The following is a 19,429-nucleotide window of genomic DNA, read 5'->3' as shown; positions in this document are numbered from 1 at the left end:
CACACACACACACACACACACACACACAAAAACATCAGCCTCTCATCTACCAGTCACTCATCTGCCACACCAGGACCAATCATGCCAATGCCAAGGGCAGCACTGTTGCACACACTGTCACGCTCGTTGTGACGGAGGCACGCGAGAGCGTGTGTGCGCACGTAGGGCAGGGAAGGCGGAGTCTGGGAGGTGGGGGGGTGGGTGGGCGGGCGGGCATTCCGGCCGAGCATCGAGCACCGTCAGTTGAACCATGCGGCCCTGGGCGGGCTCGTGGCGTTGGATTACCCTGGTGCTGCTGGCCTGGGGCACGCTGCTCTTCTACATCGGGGGTCACCTGGTGAGGGACAGCGAGCATCCAGAGCGATCCAGCCGAGAGCTCTCCAAGATCCTGGCCAAGCTGGAGAGACTCAAACAGCAGAATGAAGACCTACGACGCATGGCTGAGTCCCTCAGGTAAAACACAGTAGTGGAAGTTGTGTGTGTGTGATGGATGCGTTTTATGAAAGAGAGAGAGGAGCGGATCATGCTTTTATCTGTATACAGTGTGTGTGTGTGTGTGTGTGTGTGTGTGTGTGTGTGTGTGTGTGTGTGTGTGTGTGTGTGTGTGTGTGTGTGTGTGTGTGTGTGTGTGTGTGTGTGTGTGTGTGTGTGTGTGTGTGTGTGTGTGTGTGTGTGTGTGTGTGTGTGTGTGTGTGTGTGTGTGTGTGTGTGTTTTCTGTGCATGCCATATTCTTGTGTGGAACCAAATGCTTTAGATCCGGCTGTTGCTACTGCTCTATTCAATTCACTTTGAACTGGGGCCCTTGTCAACACAGGCAAACACACACACAGTACAGTACATCCATACAGCGTGAAGACAGCTGGTCTCCCATTAAAATCCCCTGCTTTTGTAATTATTCAGCATTGGCTCGGAAACAAAGATGGAATTCACGGGATAAAAAAAAGAAAAAACTAGTTCTGCTTTCGGACGGCCAGGGTCCAGATGGATCCCCATCACCCTGCATGCTTGTGGCTTGGTACCGGATTCAGCCGTTGTACAGTATGTGCTTGGGACCGAGGCCTCCGCCTCCACGTTGTTTACCGGGGGCGGCACTATAGTGTCGTAACAGCACGGCCTTCCCAAGTCCCGCTAAGCTTTAGCTAATTATCCGGTACAGCATGCCAAAAGCAGCCAACTGCCGTGTTGCGTTTTTTTAAGCTTTGGAAACCATCCACACTGTGAGGGATTTTGTGTGTGTGTACTGTGTGTGTGTGTGTGTGTGTGTGTGTGTATGTGTGTGTACTGTGTGTGTGATGCGAGTCTTTCAGAAATGAGGCCCAAGAGAGGCCTCCAGTCATGTCTCTTATCTGTGCATCAGAGCTCTAATAGCCACAAAGAGGCTGTTAGGGAGCTGCCCGTCATCCCCAGCCAAGGTCCTTAACCGTTCATCCCACCCCCCACTCTGCCATATACCCTCCTCTCCCTCCACCCGTTCTCTCACTCCTCTTCTCCACCTCTCGTTCCATTTTCTCACTCGCTCCACCACCAAACTGCTGACAGAATGGTGGATCTGGGCCAGACTCCGTCCGGAGGAGGAACATCCCGGGCTCACCGATCGACATAACGCACTCGCCGTGTGCCTCTCTGCCCCAATTTACCCATGCACAGTCCTTGCACCGACCCTTCAGATGTATACAGAGAGCATATACTTCATAATATATTCACTCTTCTCTGAGACCGACAGTGGTGGAAAGTAACTAAGTACATTTACTTAAGTACTGTACTTAAGTACAATTTTGAGGTATTTGTACTTTACTTGAGTATTTCCAATTTTCAGTACTTTTACTTCTACTCCACTACATCTCAGAGGCAAATATTGTACTTTTACTCCACTACAATTATTTGAAAACTTTAGTTACTAGTTACTTTTCAGATATAAACTATGATATAATGAAACATACATTAACCACTTTAGCCCTATTTTATACATAGGCTATTTGAAAATAGCAGATCTACAAGCTCACAACGCGTCGCATCGCGACGCGTTGTGAGCTTGTAGATCGGCTATTTTCAAATATTTAGTACTTTTACTTTTGGTACTTTAAGTACATTTTGATGACAATACTTTTGTACTTTTACTCAAGTACATTTTTAATTCTGGACTTTTGCTTGTAACAGAGTATTTTTATATTGCAGTATCGGTACTTTTACTTAAGTAAAGAATTTGAGTACTTTTTCCTCCACTGCCTCTGCCCCAATTTACCCATGCACAGTCCTTGCACCGATCCTTCAGATGTATACAGAGAGCATATACTTCATAATATATTCACTCTTCTCTGAGACCGAGTTGAGTTGCAGCCTTCACGAACGTTGCATTGAATATTTTTGAATAATATTACTATAAAATACGGTGGTACAGTAGGTTGGACGATTTTATCTGACACATCATGCTTCACACGTGGCTTTATGGTACGAGTGACCTCAGTGTGAACTGAACTATAACGATTGAATAGTTATTATCTGTAGGCCTATCTCTTGTCCCTTGGACATAAAGGAACCCCAGTGGTAATACGTCATGTCTCCATCGATGGTGGCCTAACATCCCATTTATTTTCCTTTTGTGCTTTAGGCCAACCGTCCGTCAGTAGTCATCTAATGTCAAATTGTCAAATAAATTCAATCAGTCAGTCATTCAGTCCGTCGACCCCACTGGTCTGCAGTTTGGTAACAGCGATGAGCACGTCGTCGGCAGATTCTAGTCCAGATTCGGTGTCACTTATCCGGGCCATCGCTGGCTGATCTGAGCAACAGACAGCAGGCCACCAATCACAGTGCAGCGTTAATGAGAGGCGAGAGCCCAGGTCGAACCGGATCAGCCCGCCCCGGCTCCGCCCCTGTCAGTCACCTCGGGGAAGGAGCCGCCGCATGCTCCCCGGCCGAGAGAGATGACACACACACACCGAATCCACCATGTGACAGCGGGGAGAAGGAGGGGGGGGGGGGAGAAGGGTGAGAGTGACAGCCGGCCTGAGCGATGAGGTGCCGATCGATCCCCACCAGGCACGAGGGATGGATGGAAGGGAGGCAAGGAGCGATGCAGTGGTAGGCGGCGAGGAGGGACGAATGATGGATGGGTCGACGGACTGCACCATGCTGAGAGTTGAGAGAGAGAGAGAGAGAGAGTGGTGGGGGGGGGGGGGTTGGGGGGTGGAGGATGAGGATGGTAAGGGCCGAAGGAGATGAGCTGCAGAGAACGCCACGTGGCACAGGTCCAGAACTCGGCCATATTGGATTTCAAAGTATTTTTCAGAGTTTGTTTGGATGTCTTTTTTTCTGCGCAGACAGTCCCCGCAAGGCTGTGTTGCGCTAAACTGACCTGATGCGGCAAACCCCACCCATCTGCTACCCACTGCAGGTAAAACAAATGCTAAGTGTTGTTTGTGAGTGCCAGCTCAGGGAGAAGGAAGAACTATGTAGGAAGGTGCGCTCAGTGAAGCACAAATCTCTGCCAGGAGGCACAAGCATACCATGTGATGACATGTGTCGTGTGTGTGTGTGTGTGTGTGTGTGTGTGTGTGTGTGTGTGTGTGCGTGTGCGTGTGCGTGTGAAATGACACAGGGAAATGTGGGTTAAGGCTGTGATAAAGGATGCTGATTGTTATTGCTTCTGTGAATTACTTTTGCACAGGGCCAGACTGGGAACACTAATCAGGCCAGGAATGTAAATGACAGCAGCTCTGTCTGTCTGTCCAAATAAAAACAATGTGGGGTCTAATAGAGTTGTAGCTTACAGTTTACTGGCTGGGAAGTGACTGGCCAGCCTCATTCTCCTGGAATCTGTCTTCCCACTCAACTCTGGTGGTTACCAGCCTTAGGTGCCCATACAGATGCTTCTTGGGAACATGCTTTTTCCGGTTTATGTTGAGTACTGCACACAGCACTCTGGTGTATCACCCATCCAGGGACCTCTGCAGGGCAGGCTTCAGGGTCCAGCATTCACAGTCATAGGAAAATGGATTATACAGTCTGAGAGAAGAAGCTGAGCTAGTTATGTCAAGGAAGATTGGACTTACACACACTGGCAGAGCCCTCCATGCGAGCACCTTCCTCAATTTAAGGTCTTGTGTTGTCAAGTTGACCCATGAGCACAGATATTTGAAGTCATTGACTTCTTTCAGCACAGTGCCTCTCTCTTGTTGCTAGAGGTGGACGGTTCGGGAGGATGTTGTAGGTGATAACATCGGTTCTCTGGGCATTTAGCCCAAGATCAACCTTGGCACACTCTGTCGCCACTCTAGAGACAGAGGGCTTCATGAGTGCAAATGCTGCTGGGGAACGGGGAGATGACATTTATAGATGGCACCATGAATGCCTGTGGATATACCAACACCGGCAGCGGCTGACAAATTGACTCCCAGTCAAGCTTTGCAGAAGTGGAATATTCCAGCACGATAACGATCCAAAGCACAATGGCAAAGTCACAGAAGAGTTTCTGAAGAAGAAAAAAGTGAAAACTTATGACCTGACCAAGTACTGTATGTCCCCTGACTTGAATCCAATAGAACACCTTTTGTGGTGTTTTAAAGAGAAGGGTGGAGCAACACAAACCCCTCCAGCAAAGAGCAGCGGAAAAACAATTGTCTCTGAAGATTAGCAGAACATTTCTCCAGGTGTGTGTGTGTGTGTGTGTGTGTGTGTGTGCGTGTGCGTGTGCGCGTGTGCGTGCGTGCGTGCGTGCGTGCGTGTGTTTGAAAAACATTTATTTTCATGTGTCTGCTGATTGCCCCCCTCCACTGAGGGCAACCAGGCATAGGGCATAATAGGTTAACATAGTTTTAATGTCTTATCTATTTATGCTATTGCCAACCTTCATTTGCACATTACACACATTGTCCTCCCACATTAGTGCTTATCTCTGGAAACTAGAACCTCTACTGTGCTGAACTTTTTCCTTTACCTAGCAACACTATTCATGTGCTCCATTATATTCAAGGCGCACAGAAGTATTCATTACATTTATTGTCTTGGCACATGTAGTTTTACCCCATTACAATCACTTGCTTGTTATGACAACAACATAGCAATTTAAGCTCGAGCTTGCTGCTGTTTGTCACTTTGGATGATATGAGCATGGGCTAAATGCACTGTAAACAAACAGTAGTTCCTGTGTGTCAAAGAGCTCGGAGTCTGGGGAATGGAACGGCAAGGTCCTTGTCTTGCCGTGACAGTGATGGAAAGTAACTAACTATAGTTACTCAAGTACTGTACTTAACCCATTAATACCTGGAACGCATCTGTGTCACTTTAGATTTCTTTGGCTATTCAAAAATAGCAGATATACAAGCTCATAGCGCGGCACCGAGTGCCGCGCTATGAGCTTGTAGATCTGCTATTTTTGAAAAATCGAGGGAAAAAAATGTGGGTTTTTCTTTCAAAAAATTGTTAGGATTTAGAAGACATTTCTAGAATCTTCTCAGGTCTTAATGGGTTAAGAAGAATTCTGAGGCACTTTTCCCCCCATTTGTCAATACTTTCTACTTTTACTCCACTACATCTCAGTGTTAAGGGGAGGGAATCCAGGCGGGGGAGGGTGATAATTATCACTGCATGTAATCCTACTGGCTGTGGTGGCACCTGTCAACGGGGAGTGTTGGGGCGGGAGGAGTAGGGTGAAGGCTGTACGACCTCCCGGTGGGTACTCTTCACTGGCAGGTCAGTAGGATACAGCAGTAACAACACAGGAATGTCTGTGGGGAGGAATGAATTGGCATAACGACTTAAAGGAGAATTCCGGACATTTTAAGTGTTATCTTTGATGTGTCGTTACTCACCTACCGACGTAAACAGTGGCATTGTTTATTTCCAGTTATTCCCCTGTCGTCATATTTTCAACCCCCTCCGTTGTCATAATGGGAGCGCGTGTCATAGAATGTTGTTTCTCAACATGGCAACACCAAGTTGCCAGGTTCTGGGAGAGAAACAAGCAACTAGCGTTAGCTCGTTCGTCATTAGCGGTAGCCTCTCAGGAACTTTCACTGCATGTTTGACTATCATAAGACTCCACAATGAGTAGTAGTAGAGAAAAAAATAACTTTGCATCGGTTATAATAGACGAATTTCCCTATGACACGCGCTCCCATTATGACAACGGAGGGGGTTGAAAATATGACGACAGGGGAATAACTGGAAATAAACAATGCCACTGTTTACGTCGGTAGGTGAGTAACGACACATCAAAGATAACACTTAAAATGTCCGGAATTCTCCTTTAATTGTGGAGAAAAAGGGGGTAAAGTGCAAAAAAAATGAAAAGTAACATTTTGACTACCAGACTTTTACTTCTAACTGAGCTACATTGTGGTACTGCTACTTTAACTTTAAAAAAAAATGTGAGTGCTTTTTCTACCTCTGGTGAGGTGACAGTGTGCGAGGACTCATTTTACTCTGTGATGCCATTTAGCCCAGCTTGGCTCCTTGGAGCAGATGCCACTGGCACGTCCAGAACCTGAACTCCCATCGACCCGGCCGTCTCTTCAGGGTCCAGAGAAGGGAGGCCTGCTGCCACACACACTAGCCCCATTGTGGAAGCTGTCTATGGGGCAGGACATCTCTGTCAAGCTGGGCTTCGGGGCAGAGCTGCCCGGCACTGCCGACGCGCTAAGGCATTAAGGCATGCAAGCACCCACTCACAGTCACTATCAGGCTACTTGGGGTTTGCCTGGGCGAGTGGCCTGTTAACCCATTGAGACCTGAAGCCGATTCTACATGTCTCCTAAATCCCAACAGTTTTCTGAAAAACATATGTTTCTATATCAGTGGTGCTGAATCTTGTTCATGTCAAGGACCCCCAAAATTATATGTATTTGGCCGCGGACCCCCATCAAAATATTTTGTTCCAGGGACCCCCAGAAGCAACGATTTGAGTTGAAAATGTTCGCCTTAAAAATATATATATTCAAAGATTTGCACACATTTTCACGATTTAAAAAAAATAGCAGATCTACAAGCTCGTAGCGCGGCACTCGGTGCCGCGCTATGAGCTTGTATATCTGCTATTTTTGAATAGCCTAAAGTGTAAAATAATGCTTTTTAGCTCAAATCTAAAAATGACACAGTTCCAGGTCTTAATGGGTTAATGTTTGCACAGTAAGCAGGCACTAACAGTCCCCGTGTACACAGTCGATCATATTGCATTATTCACAGTTCGACAATAGTGCATTGTGTGCTGTATATGTAATGATTACAGTGTCACTTCTTGTCATCGTCTGTCATTCTTCATTCTCCATTGGGTGGCATTGGCTCAGGAGGCAGGAGCAGCCGTCTGGGAATCGGACGGCCCACGGTTCGATACCTAATTGCTCCCTGTGCGGAGTGTGCACTCACTTGGACAAGCACAATGCTCCTAATAGGATGGGTCAAATGCAGAGAAGTGTTTTGCCCTCTGGGATCACTACAAATATCCCCTTTTTTTCTATCTCTCCCTTTTTGGAGCTTATCTGCTCACGCTCAGCCTGACATAATCAGGTTTTCAATTTTTCATTTAGGTTTAATGCAGCTTGTTCCAAGTGTTTACACACACCTCTTACCAGCTGCTATTTCCTGCTGTTTATTAGCTTGACTTATTGGAGTCAAATGGTCATGCATTTCCGTATTTGCTTAATACCCAGGAAAAACTGGAACACTTACGCCTTGTTTGTGTACTTTACATCGTATAAAACCACTGTGCTGTGACGCACAAGCATGAACAAATGCATGCACACACACACACACACACACACACACACACACACACACACACACACACACACACACACACACACACACACGCACACACACACACTACATGGATCTTTAATCAATGTCCCTGCTTCATGTAAAGGCAAATTGCATTTATGTCTCCCACTTTCATCTGCAGATCCCAGCGCACTTTACATTTCCATCCATATGTATGGCTTCCCAGGTCAGTTTATGGGCTTCCTTTGAAGTTCTAACAACCAACAAGTTATGCGGAATATTACCACAGAGATATATGTATGCAGAACCAGCCTCCCCTTGTGCCCTCACTGCCCTGCTATCCAAACCGCCCCCGTCCAGCTCTGATCTCCAGGTGCCCTCCACGGGTTAGGGTGCGCAGCGGAGGCGAGGGAGAGGGGGAGAGGACAGCAGGGTCAGCACTACTGAGGGAACAGCCTTACATGTGGAAGTTTACACTGCTCTCCACCTCCGCACCCAGTGCCACAGGGGGGTTTGGAGGGTTGAGGGGTGGTGTGGCCCGCAGACTCCAAGCTTGTCCTTCATTTGGCAGAATGTCTTTTTTTTTCATCCTTTCCTACCACCCCACAGTGTGACATTTCTTTTTTTTAAGGATATTTTTGGGGCTTTTTTCTGCCTTTATTGATAGGAAAGTAGGCTGACAGGAAATGGGGAGAGAGATGGGGGGATGACACACAGCAAAGGTCGTCGGGATCGGGAGTCGAACCCGCGACACGCTGTCAAGCTGGATTACCAGCGTATGTGGTATGCGCCTGGACCGCTAGGCCAGCAGGCGCCCCACAGTGTGACATTTCTCATCTGGTACAGATGTACCTCTCCTGTTTCATTTGATTATGGCAATTTGGAACGACGCACCTGCCTTGTCGAGTCTCAGCGTTTACTTTTCGAAGTTCTGTTGGACACATCACCAGAGATCCTTTGTGTGTTCCTTGTGTGCTGTTTGCCACTCCCTCCCCTGTCTTTGTGGCTTTTGATTCCGCTGCTCACAATGTTTGTAATCACTTTATATCTGCGTCTGTTGGTTGGAAATGTTTGTGCTTGGAGACGGTGTCGGCAGATGTCTCGGCAGTTGGCGTTTAAATGTCTCTTTGGAGCATGTTAGCTAGGCCTCGGCGGCGTGTCTGTGCTGATTAGCCTGTATTAGTATACTAACAGTGCTCACAGGTTAATGCAGGTGAAAGGCCCCAGTATTATCCCGCTAGATGTGTTATACCGTATGTAGAACCGATTTTCTGCATTCGTGTCAAGGAAGTCTCCTCTCTTCTTCATATTACCTTTACCGTCACAGAACTCTCGTGGGAAATGATGTCACCGAGGCAGGAGGCCTGCTTCCTGTCTGATAGGGTGACTGTCAGGTCAGGGTGTGGCCATTGGGAGATCTTGTCTGATATTGTCTGGAGCGGTGAGAACGGATAGAGAGAGGCTCCTACATGAAGAAGAGGAGTACAACTGGGTCTGTCTCGTAAAGATCCAGGTCAGACCATTGAAATGGACATGCCTCAGATTTCACCTTGAATAGAAACAAGAGTATATGAGCCTTATGTATTGATGGGTTTCCTCTTGTCTATTACAAAGTGTTACATAATGCAGCAGTTAAAATATCATCTGTCCTATTTCCTGCTAGTCGTTGCTAGCGTATACATTATACTGGTACATTATTAGGTCTGCAACTGTCATTGGATTACTATAATGGATTCATCATTTTAATCCAGTGCATGAATCTACACACCTACTGTATCACTCACTGTCTTATGGGCATTGTTTTTATATGGGGTGGAAGCTATACAAATATAAATATAAATAATACTTATAGATAACAAGAAACATGACTTTAAAAAAAGACCTTCATGCTCGCCTAACATTCCTCACTCAGGGAGCAAATTGAGTTTGCATGCATTGATGACTCATTAGCATGGCCTTTTAGTGCCATGCCGATGCTGCTGTGCATTTGCATGTCGTCCATTTCTAATAGCCTCGTGTACAGTATAGAGGGGGTAGTGCCTTTGTCAATGTCAAAAGCAGTTCCTCTTATTTTTTCACTTCCTTGGCTGAAGTGGTCTTATCCGTGAGACTGTGTTTGTGTGACTGTGCATCTTAATTTCACTCGTTGCCAAGGTCTATTTAATGAACGAGTTACTGAGACCAAATCGTGTGCATGCTGCCGATTCCCATTCATCACGTAGTCCTAATGGACAAAAACCCTGTGAAAATCTACCATTGTAGCAGTCATTAGTTTACAAACACGCATTAGGGAATAGCTCACAATGAATCCCGTTTATGGGGAGTACATTAAATGGGTTGAAAGGCGGCCCAAACATCATTCAAACTGTAATTAGCAATTAGGCTTTGCAAGATTTCCAGCCGCATATTTACTAAGATTACCGAATACTATGCTTGTGAGCACGGAGCGCTGTCATGCATGCTCACATTTAATCAAGTCGCCTACAAATACTGTAGCTACACAAACACCGTCAGAAGAGCTCACTGACAAACAAGGCACAAGGAATGATCCAGCAATTAGTTGTTTCAGAGCCACGTGCTTAGTGTGAAAACATTTGTTTTCCGTGTGACTTTACATAGTTTGAGAAAAGACGGGCCACCGTGGTCAACGCGGCGTGAATGTATGGCAGATGCCAGATTATGCACGGTGATGGCAGCTCTATGTAGTACACGCTCCTGTGACTTTTCCTGTCATGCTCGCTCAACATTCACACCCTTCTTCCCCTCTCACTGTTTTCCTCTCTTCCCTCGTCAGGATACCAGAGGGCCAGCAGGCAGAGGCCGGATCCCTGGCTGCAGGGAGACTGCGATCCCTGGAGGACCAGCTGACCAGAGCCAAGCAGCAGATCCACAGCTTCCAGAGGCTCACCGGGGATGGTAAGCAGGACAAGGGGGCAATCACACCGCTCGAAGGGCATGGGAAGGCTTGGAGCATCAAGCCCGGTAGAGAGGATGGGATTGGGTTGGCTGCGTATGGGCATGAAGCTGCCGACGGTGGTGGTGTGGACATTTTCACCTGCAGCCAAGACACTGTCCAGGCTCTGTTCACGTTAATTGTACGCTAGCTAGCAGTGATGATGGCCGCCGTGTGTGTGTGTGTGTGTGTGTGTGTGTGTGTGTGTGTGTGTGTGTGTGTGTGTGTGTGTGTGTGTGTGTGTGTGTGTGTGTGTGTGTGTGTGTGTGTGTGTGTGTGTGTGTGTGTGTGTGTGTGTGTGTGTGTGTGTGTGTGTGTGTGTGTGTGTGTGTGTGTGTGTGTGTGTGTGTGTGTGTGTGCGCGTGCGTGCCGTGCACCACTCTAACTCTTGGGTTAGATGGGAAGGGAAAGCTGTCAGGTTGGCGGGTGCAACGTGTGAATGGAATGGAAGAGGGTGTGAATGCCCCGGTGGCAGAATGGAGGAAAGAGAGAGAGAGAGAGAATGGAAAATAAGAAGGACAAGTGAGCGTGGAGGGTAGCACAGGGTCAGCCTTTCCATCTTTGCCGCAGGGGAAGAAAAGGCTAAAAATACCCGCCGGCGTTTTCCACAGAGGGAACAAGAGAGAAAGCGAGAAGAAAAGAAAGAGAGTGTAAGATAAGGTTTAAAAAAATGGTTTTCCTCCTCCTCTCATTTCAGGCCATCCTTCCTTTCCTAGGGTTTTTTGTTTTGAACAGAAACTAGAGCTAACCACATGGGTCGCTCGACATTGTTTAGCTGGGGCGGGGTGTAGAGTTCCGTCCTGTTGTCAGAACATTGTGACAAAAAAGAAAAACACATGAAAGAGAGCCAAGGCCACGAAAACAGTCATCAAATGCTCCTTAATGAGGTCAATGTAACACCCAGGGACACTCCGATAGAGAAAGAGAAATATTTTAATGGCCACATCCCGAAGCCATCACTAATGCCAATAGGTGGCGACACAGTAGCGATCACGTAAACATGCCGCTGTGTTCCCATGCTCCACATTCTTTCCCCCTCTCTCTACTCTACTTTGAAGCTGCTTTGAGGATAAAGTTCTGGTTTCAGTGATTCCATTTGTAGGTCACTGTTGTACCTCAAGTGCCTCCTCCTTTGGTGCCTCTTCGTAAGGTTTCATGGTGGTCCTCTCTCGTTACCTAAACCCTGCAGGCCCCGGTCCCAATCAAGAGGAGCTGCGAAGGAGGGTGGAGAATGGCGTCAAGGAGCTTTGGTACTTTGTGCGCAGCGAGGTGAAGAAGCTGGCCAGCGTGGAGGCTGGCGAGAGGCAGAAGTACGCAGACACGTTGCTCCAGGACCTGGGACATCAGGAGAGGTTGGCACACATGCAGCGCCTTCGGGCTCATGTCAAATATATACAGTATATCATCAGCAGCACACACAAATGTCCTATCAAAGTGGAAAGTTCCACATTATGACAACCCACTCCAATTTGTGGCATCGGGCATTAATTATGCGACGCGGTGCGTCGGTTGCAAACAAATGGCTCTTTTTTCTGACTGAAGCCAAATAAACTTGCCCATTACTATTATTATTATTACTATTATGAGGCTGAAATGATGAAATTACATTGCATTACATCTGTGGCAATGTTTGACAGTGTTTTTTGTTGATCATGATTTTTACTTGACATACACTAGCATTGCATTTTAGTTAGAATGAATGTTCTTTTTGACTAATATAAGCCCTAGTGAGATAACTTTTCAGGATGACGTCCTGTAATTGTTAACACAGGACATTTGTAACGTTAATTAACGCCAATTTACACCAGATAGAAGATGTGTCTACATATGTACTATATCGTCACTGTTGGGTGGAAACCTCATACTGTAAGTCCAGTCCAAAACTGTTACTTTTCAGGAAAATGCAAAAAGAACCTGTGAAACAATGGATCCAATGTAGTTATTATTTAGTCACAAGCTCTTAATACTTTTCATTGGTTCAATATTTACCAAATCCACAGACAGACTTAAACCACTTTCCGTTTCACAATTCGTCGCATCGTGACACGTTGTGAGCTTGTAGATCGGCTATCTTTGCTGAATGTTAAATGCTTTTGTGTGACACTAGTCATGACGAGGTAGGGCATTGATTTATGAAAAGAACAGTTGAAATATGGAGATATGAGGTTTCTGCCCGACAACAACGATACGCAGCCATAGGCTTCATGTATGCAGACTGTAGGCTACTGACATCATACCCTCAGTAAACTGACACGACATACAGTATTTTTAACTCAGAGAGTGCTCAGGTCTTCACAGTGTACCGTCTGAGCATGTTCTTTTGATTGTCCGTCATCTTATTATACATCCACTTGATGTGCACGTAGACCACCAATAGGTTCTAGATGGACTCGGGCCAAAGAGCACAGAAGCAACGGCTCAAGGGCCGCAACGTTTAATTAAAAAGAGAAAGAATACAGCAAGAAATCTCCTTTTCCACAAAGAAATACATTTGCCCAAGACTGCAGTAACTGTCTTTATTTTTACAGGGCATTTTACTGTAGGTAAAAGATGGAGGAATGTTTGCTGGTGTGGGAGGGTGCAGTGTGTAAAGATTACTGACTTTACCCTATCTCTCCCTATATAAAAAAGGGCCGTTCACAACAAGCACAATCATTATAACTCTAGAACTATAAAGATGTAGTTTTAAAAATCGTTCCAACTCCACACCACGACTATAACAAATACAACGAAGAAAATGTGTGTGCTGTGACTGGCCCACGTATTAAAGAAGGAAAGGAAAGCACATTTCAACAAGGCAATTCAATGTGCTTTACTCAAAACATGAAGCATTAAGACAATAAGACAGAGCATTAACACAAAAGAAAGCACATTATGATGATGATGATGATGATTATTGTGAAACGGATATTTTAAATACATAATAGGAAGTTAAAATAAAACAGAAAGTTAAGAGAATAAAATAACGGTGCAAAAGAAAATTATCAATAAAAAAGTTAATAAAGCACTCACAGCAGCAAGTAACAACAGGGTTTGCTGGGGGAGAAAATGTCACAGGTCAAAGCCACACCCATGCTGCCAGCTGTTTGGCTGGTCTCCACGCAAGTGAGAGAAGAAATGCTTGGTGTCAGTTGGCCAAGTGTTCCATTGTAATCCAGCCGAAGTGGCTTACATGCTCCATTGTCTCAGCCCTGGCTGTCTGAGCAGCTATCCATTGACAGATTCCTCACCCCATACACTCACGCACGCGTACATACACTTTCACACGAGCGGCTCATAAGCCTGAGTCCTACTTGGTTGTGCGCAGGTGGAAAATAGCAGATCTACAAGCTCACGCGCTGCAACACTGTGAGCTTGTAGATCTGCTATTTCTGGTGTGTGACACCATGCACAACGCATTATTTCAATCCCTATAGACTTAGGGGCAAGCGAGAAGCTATTGAGCGTTGAAATACTGTATTTTATCTGAGAAATAGTCGCTTCGCTGCTTTGGTTAAATGTTATTGACGTCGGAGTAAAAGTTCTTTAAAAAAGAAGGAGGTCATTGAAGAACATCCGAGCCGATGGAAATCAGTGGGATTTTGTGCCCAGTATGTTCCAAATTGCATGGCCCTTGTACATAATTTCATTAACATTATCATCCTTATTATTATGCCATTATAAGTGACTTCTACATGATCTTTTAACCGCATCAGCAAAGCTTGCATCAATTACAGCACGTCCTCAGGGGTAGTAAATCCTAAACAAAAACTGAAACAATTTTGGCAATACCGTGATAACCTTATTCTCATTGGCTAGTTGTTATCAAACTTTCTTTAATAGTGTACTCCGGCTATGTAGTTTTTTTCAGCTGAGTAGCCCCTTGACCAGTACAAAACATTCTTCCTGATAGGGCTGAATATTTGATGTTTCTCTCTTGGCTATTTTAAAGTATTTTTTTTACAGGTTATCCTTGTTTGGCCTTGTTTTCAGGTGTACATTTCAACCTCTTATCTATTTTTCGAATTTCTTTTTGGCTTTCATATTCGAAAATCCCTCAGGCCAAAAAAAAGATTTTCCTTCAGGCCAAGTAAAACATTTAAAAAAAGATTCAGGCCAGGCCAGGCCAAAACATATGTTATATCTCTGCTGTCCAGCGCGAACCTGCTAACTCCAAAACGCTCATTGTTCAGGAAATGAAGAAAACCTTATATTTTTAAAACAAAGCAATACTGCCTCATCAAAGTTGGTATAGTGACTTTATATATTGTCAGATACTTGTCTGTCAAGTGGAGTTAGTAGTTTCAGACGAGCAGAAATCAAGCTGAAATGGAGTTACAGTAGGTGTCCAAACAACAATAGCTCCACTCGCTGCTGAGGGAGAGGTTTCAAAAGGGTACAAATTCCCAAAAGCTAACAATGGATCTCCAAGCTCACAATGCATCACAACAACGTGTGAATTAACTACAATAATAAACAGGACTTTAAATATTACAATAACTTCTGCAAAGAGGTAGTAGAACTAGCGCGACAGAAATGCTATGAACGCCACGCCTTTCTTCTTGTCACATTGCTCTCCTCATTAAACACTTCATAGATTTTAGAAATATAATTACTTGTTTTCATAACATTAGCGTCAGTGCTAAGTTTGATAAACAGGTACACTGCATAGTTTTAACAGACTACGGGGAGTTTGTTTACGTGTTCCTCCTCGTCGTTCATGCTGTGAAAAGGCAGCACTGGAGAGGTGAGGGGGGAGTTGTTTGTTTTTGACGGACAGTTTGTGGATCCAATGGAGTTGGGAGTTTTCGTCAGAGGCGCTTTTTAATACTTTTCATTGGTTCAAATGTTTTGACGTAAAGGGTTGTCAATAGCGTTGATTTATGGAAAGAAAGAAAAAAAGATGAAAATGGAGTTAGCTGGTTCGTCCTGGACACCGACGATATACAATATCTTTTGTGTAATAATGTTTTCAGATTTAAATGATTTTATGAATCAGACAAAATACATTTTTGTAGAACTCTTTTGAGTAGCCCAAAGACAAACACTGGCTTTATTCAACAGGATAGATGAGGAGAGTGTGAATGGTGTGATGCAGTCCACTGAGAATGTCAGGGTTACAGCTCTCATTCCTCTGGCAGATTAACCCATTCAATTCAGTGGTTCTCAAACATCAGTGGTTCTCAAACTTTTTCATGTCAAGGACCCCCAAAATGATATGTATTTGGTCCCGGACCCCCATCTCAAAATATTTTGTTCCAGGGACCCCCAGAAGCAAAGAGTTGAGTTACAAATGTTATATTCAAAGATGTGCACTAGGGGTGTGCCGATACACTAATTTCACCAAACGATACGATACGATATTTGGCTCACAACTTCGATACGATTTCGATACGATACGATACGCACTTTTTTATTATAAAAATATATGGGGGAGAGAAAATGCAAACAAATGATTCTGTTTTTGCATTATTCAGACGCAAACTTGTAGCTTTTCAGCTACAATAGCCGTTTTGAATCCAAATAGGGCAATAGTGTGACACCTGACCCGAAAAAAAACAACATGTTGTCACCCTTTTCACCTCGGGGCTGTTTTCAAGCCTGATTATTATTATTGTAAAAAAAAAAAAAAAAAAAAAAAAAATTCCTTTTTTTTTTTTTCGATATTTTTTTCCCCCAAAACGATACATATCGTCACGAAAACGTATCGCGATATATCGCGGGACGATATATCGGCACACCCCTAATGTGCACAAATGTTTTTCAAAACTAGCAGATCTACAAGCTCATAGTGCGGCACTCTATGAGGTTGTATATCTGCCATTTTTGAATAGCCAAAGTATAAAATAATGGTTAAAGTGGTTAAAATCTAAAATGACGGGAGCTTTTCCCCGTCTCAATGGGTTAACTGGCACAGCGTGGCACTAACATGACACCAACACTGCCACGCTGTGCCAGTTACCCACCCACGATTAGGAGTTTCATTCCCACTGTGAAACTAGATACTGTGCGAATGGCACTATGGACGGACCACTGTGACCACATCAGAAATAATGGTCCTCTATGGGGACCTACCAAGGGTCACAGACAAAGTCAGAGAGAGAAGGATGAGGTTGACAGGGCACCGCGTCAGGCACCCGAAACCAGAGGCAAGCAAACTGACACTATGGGAGCCAACCCCAGGGCAAAGCCAGGAAAGGCAAGAAGCGCACCACCTACGTAGATGCACTGCGGCGAGACAGCTTAGCTAACAACACTGTAGAGCTCAAGACCCTGATGTTAGATAGGAGAGTGTGGAGGGGGGCCGCGATTCAGGAGTCCCGAGTTGGTGTTGGCCAGACCGCACTATTGCATCGCATCGCAGATACTGTACACTGTAAAATGCTGTGTTTGTTTATGCATTTGTAACTCAAAGAGTGCACAAATGTAGCCAAATGGACACATATTGTATGCCATTTACATGTAGGACAAGGTACTCCAAAGGCCGATGCTTACTACAATTTTAAAGCCGAAATCGGTTCGGGAGGGGTACCCGATTTTATTTCGGCTCTATAAAAGTCATTTCATACTAATGTGGCTCATGCTCACGGCTCACGCCGTTGGTGGCGAGTGGAGACCCTATATGATGGAGACCGGAGACCAGTGTTGGCAAGTCTGCTTAGAGAACCACTGCTCAAAAAAATTAACGAAGAACGTTTGACTGCACTGCCCTGGTTGCTTATTTTGGGCTTATTTTCATAGACCGGGTTGCTTGTTTCTCTCGCAAAATCTGGCAACACTGCCAGACAGTAGGCCTATCACACAGTGGATATATTTTCAACACAAATGCCTACTGCTTCAATGCGACAAGTGGGTTAATTAACAAGCCTTATTGAAAACAGCTGAGAAATGTCCACATTTAACCACATGTATGTTTATGTTCACTAGTCTTATAAGATGCCTTTGTCTTATAGAAGTCTCTGTGTCATTCATTTCAGGTTTTGTCTAGCCCAAGAACTCAGATCAGATGCGTCCCAGTGAAGTGAATGAGAGGAGGGGGGGGGGGGGGGGTTATGCTGCTTAACTTGAACAATCTTTTAAGAGATTCAATAGGGTATATATGTTTTATACACACAGATTGACACATAGCCGCGGTGGTCGGAATGACCCTCCTCTGTCCCCAGACAGAGCGCAGGGGAGCGGTGTAGAGAGATGTAGAGAATAGAGATGGCTCGTTATTTGGCAGCTTATATAAACTTTCGTCCATGCAGTGTGTAGGCAACACTACAGCCAGCAGCACTGCTGGAAATGGAACAGATGGTTAAATTAATACCTGGCTATTGCGACCGCGGCGCGCTGTGGGGAATTTGTGCCGGAGGTATAGAGGTTTTCCCTTTCTAACGATAAGATACCTATTGTGTTTATAAATGGTCACCAGGCAGAGATTTCGGAGGTGTTTGTTCCTCCTGGAAGTTGGCTTGTGTCTCTTCCAAACTACCGCAGTTTTCCCTGGCTTCACTGCCGACAGAATGAACTTGAAGTGGGCTGAATGAATGAGTAAACAATGCTGAACGCCGAACTGAGTTCGGGATGGCACAACATCTCGGCGGCACCGAAACAGCTGGAATTAGGACGGGCACCGCCACCCGAAGCCTCTGAATGATGTCATATTGTAGTCGGGACCAAGCCGAACCAATTTTGGCTCTAAAAGTGTGTGTTGCACCGGTCTATGCATCGGCCTTAAGGCAGTGATTCCCAACCTGGTGGACCGTGAGGATATTGCAAGCAATTCTAAGATTTTGATGATAATATAACATGAATATTAAAGTTGTACAATGCAGAATCACAAATAACGATTTTTAGCAACCTCTGCTGGTCACTACCGTCACTGCATACAATTTCCCTAGTCCTCGATTACCCAGAATTCCATTCGTTTTCACCGGAAGCCGGAAGCGTTTCAAAAAGCGATCTTTTAATTGTTTTATACTATCTACGGATCGTTTCTCTTAGCCAGTGGAGCATTAGTTACCATGAGCTGTGCTTTCTTTTTCTGTTCTTTTTCGATCTTCCAATCCTACATTATCTTAAAATCAGCGTGAGGTTCCTTTTTGTTAATAGCGCGATAGTTCCTGGCCAAACAGGAAACCGTTGCGGTAGTTCCTGAGGACGTCGGCCACGACGTCATGACGTTGGCCAGGAACGTCATTTTCCCGGGAAAGTCCCCCCCGTACACGTTCAATAGAAAATATATAAATAAAAGGCTTCCGGGGGTGAAATTCACGGAGTGGGTGTTGTGAAACTTTTGCCACTCGCAAAAGATATACAATTTAACTTTAGTTTTGTTGAAAACGTTACCTAGTATTACTTTAAAAAGATGTATTATGTAAAAAAAATTATAATAATAACGTCATAGTATTTAACTTTTTTCTTTAAAACCTGATTGATTGATCATAACATGCTCTGAAAATTCACGTGGCCCACCCATCTGACCACAGCCGAGAGCCGAGAGAGGGTGGGCTGCTTTTGAGATTTGGGCATGCACTTGCTCTAACCACTGCTCTAAAGGTCCATTGTCATGAATGGGAGAAGGGGCAGTGGTGTGTCTTGTCCTCCCCTCACACGCCACCCTGTTGACTGGTTGCGTAACAATGAGAGATACTTTAGAACAGTGGTTCTCAACCGGTGGTCCTTGAGGGGGTTCCAGGTGGTCCCTAGCTAAATGATGGAGAGCTAGTAACCAAATGGACCCTTATATATCTTTAACTCTTGAGAGTGTAAAATCAAACCAAATGGACCCTTACGGG

The 19,429-nt window shown here is 45.1% G+C and overlaps 1 protein-coding gene across 1 annotated transcript in view; it reads left to right on the top strand.

Annotated features, from left to right (window-relative positions):
• Positions 1–229: 229 nt before the first annotated feature.
• Positions 230–19,429, top strand: part of fut8b (fucosyltransferase 8b (alpha (1,6) fucosyltransferase)) — a 49,121-nt gene continuing 29,921 nt past the window's right edge. Inside the window, exons 1-3 of the mRNA XM_080452464.1 lie at positions 230–453; positions 10,509–10,630; positions 11,857–12,019. Of these exons, the coding sequence (XP_080308590.1) occupies positions 251–453; positions 10,509–10,630; positions 11,857–12,019 (488 nt within the window). The 5' untranslated portion in view covers positions 230–250. The remainder of the gene's footprint in view (positions 454–10,508; positions 10,631–11,856; positions 12,020–19,429) is intronic.

This window comes from Gymnoscopelus braueri, assembly GCF_963280865.1.
Source record: "Gymnoscopelus braueri genome assembly, chromosome: 16".
NCBI classification, from domain to species: Eukaryota; Metazoa; Chordata; class Actinopteri; order Myctophiformes; family Myctophidae; genus Gymnoscopelus; species Gymnoscopelus braueri.
Note: the sequence above shows the minus strand (reverse complement) of the source record. Positions and strands in the feature narration are given on the sequence as shown.